Source organism: Eutrigla gurnardus (genome assembly GCF_963514095.1).
Source record: "Eutrigla gurnardus genome assembly, chromosome: 1".
Lineage (NCBI taxonomy): Eukaryota > Metazoa > Chordata > Actinopteri > Perciformes > Triglidae > Eutrigla > Eutrigla gurnardus.
In genome coordinates this window covers 33013623-33018454 of record NC_139915.1, presented here as the reverse complement: position 1 = coordinate 33018454, position 4832 = coordinate 33013623, and the positions used below count along the sequence as shown (strand labels likewise).

Below are 4832 nucleotides of genomic sequence, written 5' to 3'. Positions count from 1 at the left end.
ATATGATTTCGGCTCGTACAGTGTTTGTGTGAATGCTCTTCAAACTAACCCCAGGGAGCCGTTTTACCGCCGCCTCGGGCCGGTTGTTTTGTGTGGGTTAGAGGGAGGCTGCTGGTTCGTACCTCCACCGGGCAATGGAGCGGCTGTAGCGGCGGCAGCTCCGCGGCGACAGGCTCACTGCGTGGCGGTTTCCGGTGTCCGTCCGTCTGCAGGAGGATGGCGTCCGGCTTCAACCGCATCCCCTCCACCGCCGGTCCTCCGCGTCCTAAATACACCCGAAGCCTGTCGACCTCGGGCTTAAGACGGCGGTGAAAAACACACATAAGCGGCTCCGGTAAGTCATCATATTTTTTTTTTAATTGAAAACGTTTTTTTAATGCAGTTGTGTGGGGCTCCACCGGAGGAGGTGATTTTTCTTTTACCCCGCAGCTTCGGGGAGGCCTTGTCTGGATTTGGGGTCCGTTTCGCAGCGAAAGCCTCGTATAAAAAAACCCCGTAGCGCAGGAAAGCTGCTGTCTGCGACTGCTTTTGCCTGCTTGTAGTTTAGTTATCAAGAGGTTGTGTGTAGCCAGACAAACAAGGGTATTCACGCGTTTTTACGACGTAAAGCGATTGATAATCTCGAAGGAAGTCCAGTTGTTTAGGAACGTTAGCCGCGACGCTAGCTGTTAGCATTGCCGCTGACAAGCTAACTGTCTGTTACAGCCCAACAGAAGCAGTGCCATTAAATAAACCATGTAGGGAATGACATGTACGTCCAGTGCAACACTACCAACACAACACATGCAAGTTGCATCACATGGCTCGCGTTTAAAACACATTCAAGTGAGGGGAGGGGGGACTATTAGGTAGCCCGAGTAGCATTTCAGGAAATAGACCGAGCCCAGTTCTTGCTTTGGCGTTATTTTTCTTTTTTGGGGGGCGGGGGGTTGCGGGTTTCCGTGTGAGTAGAAACAGTGTGTGGGGGTTTGTCTATGTGACAGATACTAACGTGTACACAGTAGTGTGAAGGTTTGTTTCCTGAATAGCAAGTTTTTTAAGGCCCTCTCGAGCTAGCAAAGGTGGCTTGTTTCAGTTTTACTCTCACCCCAAACCAGACTCACTCTGAAATGGAAAAGTCCAATGTTTGTGGTTATTTATAATGCATCTGTGTTGTACATCAGCCTTGCACTTACTTAATTGCAATATTTTATGAATTTAACTTAGTTATTTGTTGTGTTTTCTCCCCCTTTAGGTTCTCTCACCTGTCAAAAAGGAAGTGTGTAAACCCATATAAGCACCCAGCTCTACTACCATTTTTTAAACCACATCCTCCCTCTTCTTCAGTTTGGCACTGAAACCCCCCCTCCCACTCTTCTGCTGAGAGCTGTATCCCCTACATGCGAAGTGGAAGGATGACGGAGGCGTGGCAGCAGCAGCAGCAACATGCAGTGGCTCCACCCTCTGTAGTGCACACGCTAGCCCAGGGAAGTGACAACCCTCTGGGCTGCACGGTGTACGGCGTCGTCCTGCAGCCGGATGCCTCCCTGCAGCAGCCACAGCACGGCCAGCAGCACTCTGTTCAAGCCCAGCAGCCCTCCTTACAGGTAGGGGGCGAGAGAGGGCACAAGTGCGGCGCCTGTGGTCATGACATATCTCACCTGGCCAACCCTCACGAGCACCAGTGCATGGTGAACCAAGACCGGTCCTTCCAGTGCACCCAGTGTATGAAGATCTTCAGCCAGGCGACGGACCTGCTGGAGCACCAGTGTGTGCAGGTGGAGCAGAAGCCATTTGTGTGCGGCGTGTGCAAGATGGGCTTCTCTCTGCTCACCTCTTTGGCCCAGCATCACAACTCGCACGGCAACGGGAACAACCCGATGAAGTGCTCCATCTGTGAGAAAACGTACCGGCCGGGTTCTGGGAACGTCACCCCGACCTCGTCGGCCGCCAACCCCCAGCAGCCCTCCACTGGTGAGACGTCCAGTGGCGGTGCGGCAATTAGTGCCTCGTCTCCGCCTGCGTTTGAGGCCAACGCACCAGACCGGCCATACAAGTGCTCCGTGTGCCATAAGTCCTTTCGGCATTTGTCAGAGCTGACCCGCCACGAGAGAGTACACACAGGTGAAAAGCCATACAAATGTGACACTTGCGATAAAAGCTTCAGCCAGTCTTCACACCTGGCGCACCACCAGCGCACGCACAGCTCCGAGCGGCCGTACAAATGCGCCGTTTGCGAGAAAAGCTTCAAGCACCGCTCTCACCTCGTGCGGCACATGTACGCTCATTCAGGCGAGCACCTGTTCAAGTGCAATTTGTGTGAGATGCACTTTAAGGAGTCGTCGGAGCTCCTGCACCATCAGTGCCAGCCAGAAGGGGAGAGACCTTTCCGCTGCGGCTCTTGCGGCAAGAGCTTCAAGCGCCCGTCTGACCTGCGGCAGCACGAACGCACCCACTCGGAGGAGCGACCTTTCCAGTGCGAGGAGTGCCAGATGAGCTTCAAGCAGCAGTACGCTCTCGTGCGCCACCGTCGCACTCACAAAAACCCAGCTGATCGCCCTTTCAAGTGTAACCTCTGTGATAAGGGGTTCCTTCAACCATCCCACCTGCTCTACCACCAGCAGGTTCACGGTATGGAAAGTCTATTTAAGTGCGCGTCCTGCCAGAAGTCGTTCAGCCAATCGGGAGAACTGCTGCGGCACAAGTGCGGCGGCGAGGTGGAGAAGCCCTACAAGTGCGACGTGTGCGGCAAAGGTTACAAAAAGAATTCGACGTTGCAGCGCCACCAGAACTCTCACTGCACGGAGAAGCCGCTGAAATGCTCCCTGTGCGACAAGCGCTTCGTGTCGTCCTCCGATTTCGTGCAGCACCGCTGCGACCCGACCCGCGAGAAGCCGCTGAAATGTCCCGACTGTGAAAAGCGCTTCAGGTACTCGTCCGAGCTGCAGCGCCATCGCCGAGTTCACACCGGGGAGAAGCCTTTCAAGTGCGCCAGCTGCGACAAGAGCTTCAAGCAACGCGAGCACCTGGCCAAGCATCAGAGCGTGCACTCGCGCGAGACGCAGTTTAAGTGCGTGTGGTGCGGAGAGCGCTTTGTTGACCTCACAGCTCTGCAGGAGCACACAGTCCAGCACACCGCCGAGGGGGAGAGTTTCCCCGAAGCTCAATGCATCCCATGAACTGAACTGCTCTTTATTCCCGGGCAGCAAACGTGACATTCAACCCTCAGAGCGACGTGTGCCAGCCTCCACTCTCCCATTTGTTGTTCATAACATGCACCCCATTAAGTATATATGTTTTAATTAGTTTTTTTAGTATCGAGACTGAATTCATCTTCACGCGTTTTAGTTGTATAAATGGCAAAAACACCCTAAATCAGCAGAGGCGATTAGGATCCCTCGTCTTACTTTGGAACACATGGAAAAGAAACTTGAACAGGATGGGAAGGAAGAAAAAAAAGGTTGTAAAATGTGGAAAAGATCACAGTTTTGTTTAGTGCAGAGTGTGGGACCCTATTCTGTGGTTGCATGTGATCGTCTGTTTTGTAACTGTCGATTATGTTGTCGAGAAAGGCGGGAAGAACTTCCAGACGGTTGTCAGATGTACGTGCTGATGTGTAAGCTCCTCTCAAATCCATGTGCCTTTTTTTACCGATCACTTCATTTTGTGTTTTTGTTAATATGTCCAGTTAAGCCAGGAAAAAAAAAACCTCCCATCTGTATACAACGGCTGGCTTGTGCAGCAGTATCTTTTCACATACTAGATCTTAGGTAGTATCATCTGTTTGTGCATGAATATTTATCACACTTTAATATCACTGTTGTATTATAGGTTTGTTTTATTTAGGGAAACATCCTAAGAAGAAGAAGAAGAAAAAAAGTGGATTTGTGACAATGTATAGCCCGTGTCCTATGAAATCTGTGTTGTTGCATCTTTGTATTAAAACAAATGACATCTAGGTAACTAACAACCTATCGTGTCATACAAACACTTGACATGTGCAATAGAACATGCACAATGTAATATTTATGACTACTGATTTATGGCATAGTCTACTCTGTTATATTATAGATTGTGTGTATATTGCTTATGTAAACATTGAAAACTGTATAGTGCTTATGTTACCTGCTTTTGTATTCACTATGAATGAACTTGCAGTATTTTGCGAGTACTTTTAGTTTCAGAACCATATGGGTCATTACAAGGTTTAACCCGACAAGACTTCAAAGCATTTTATTGCCACAAACTAGCTGCATTAGTTACCGTGCGATAGATCTAACAAAAGTAATATTATGTTTTCTGTTTTTGAAGAATTGGCCTTGTAAACATCCTCCTAACCTCGTCCCGGCCCCCCCGAACCGGACGTTCAGCAGTTTTTATCCAAGTAGCCTCAAAGTTGCGATTTTTAAGTGTCGGTTTATGTCGGGCTTAAAGTAAAAAAACAAAAAAACGTGTGTACTTTAGTTTACTGTGTGGATTTCTCTATTCACAGTATTTGCAGTATATTTAAAAAGAAGGTTTTTGGAGTTTTAAAACGCGATGGGCGAAAGGAACTAGTGGGGTGGGATGGGGGAGTGTGTGGTTGCGCCATGGTTGAAGTCCTGGTGAGTCTGCTTGAAAAACCTCCTGTTGGAGGTGAACGAGTGTAATGAAGTGTTGGATTTACACATATGGATATCAATATAGACTCCTGTTCATACTGTATACAGACAATTAAAATAAACCACCCTTATGAAAACAAGTCTACACTGTTTTTGTCACAGTCGCGCTGATTTTGCCTGAATCAAATTAGATCTGTGACTAAGGATTATTTTCATTAATTATAAATCGCTTTCAATCATACGCAATATACA

General features: G+C 48.8%; 1 protein-coding gene across 1 annotated transcript; it reads left to right on the top strand.

Moving 5' to 3' along the window:
• On the top strand, positions 1 to 4832 carry znf319a (zinc finger protein 319a). The gene is made up of 2 exons (XM_084020776.1): positions 1 to 334; positions 1235 to 4832. Exon 2 carries the CDS (start codon positions 1380 to 1382, stop codon positions 3156 to 3158), a length of 1779 nt encoding a protein of 592 aa, XP_083876902.1. The 5' UTR covers positions 1 to 334; positions 1235 to 1379; the 3' UTR covers positions 3159 to 4832.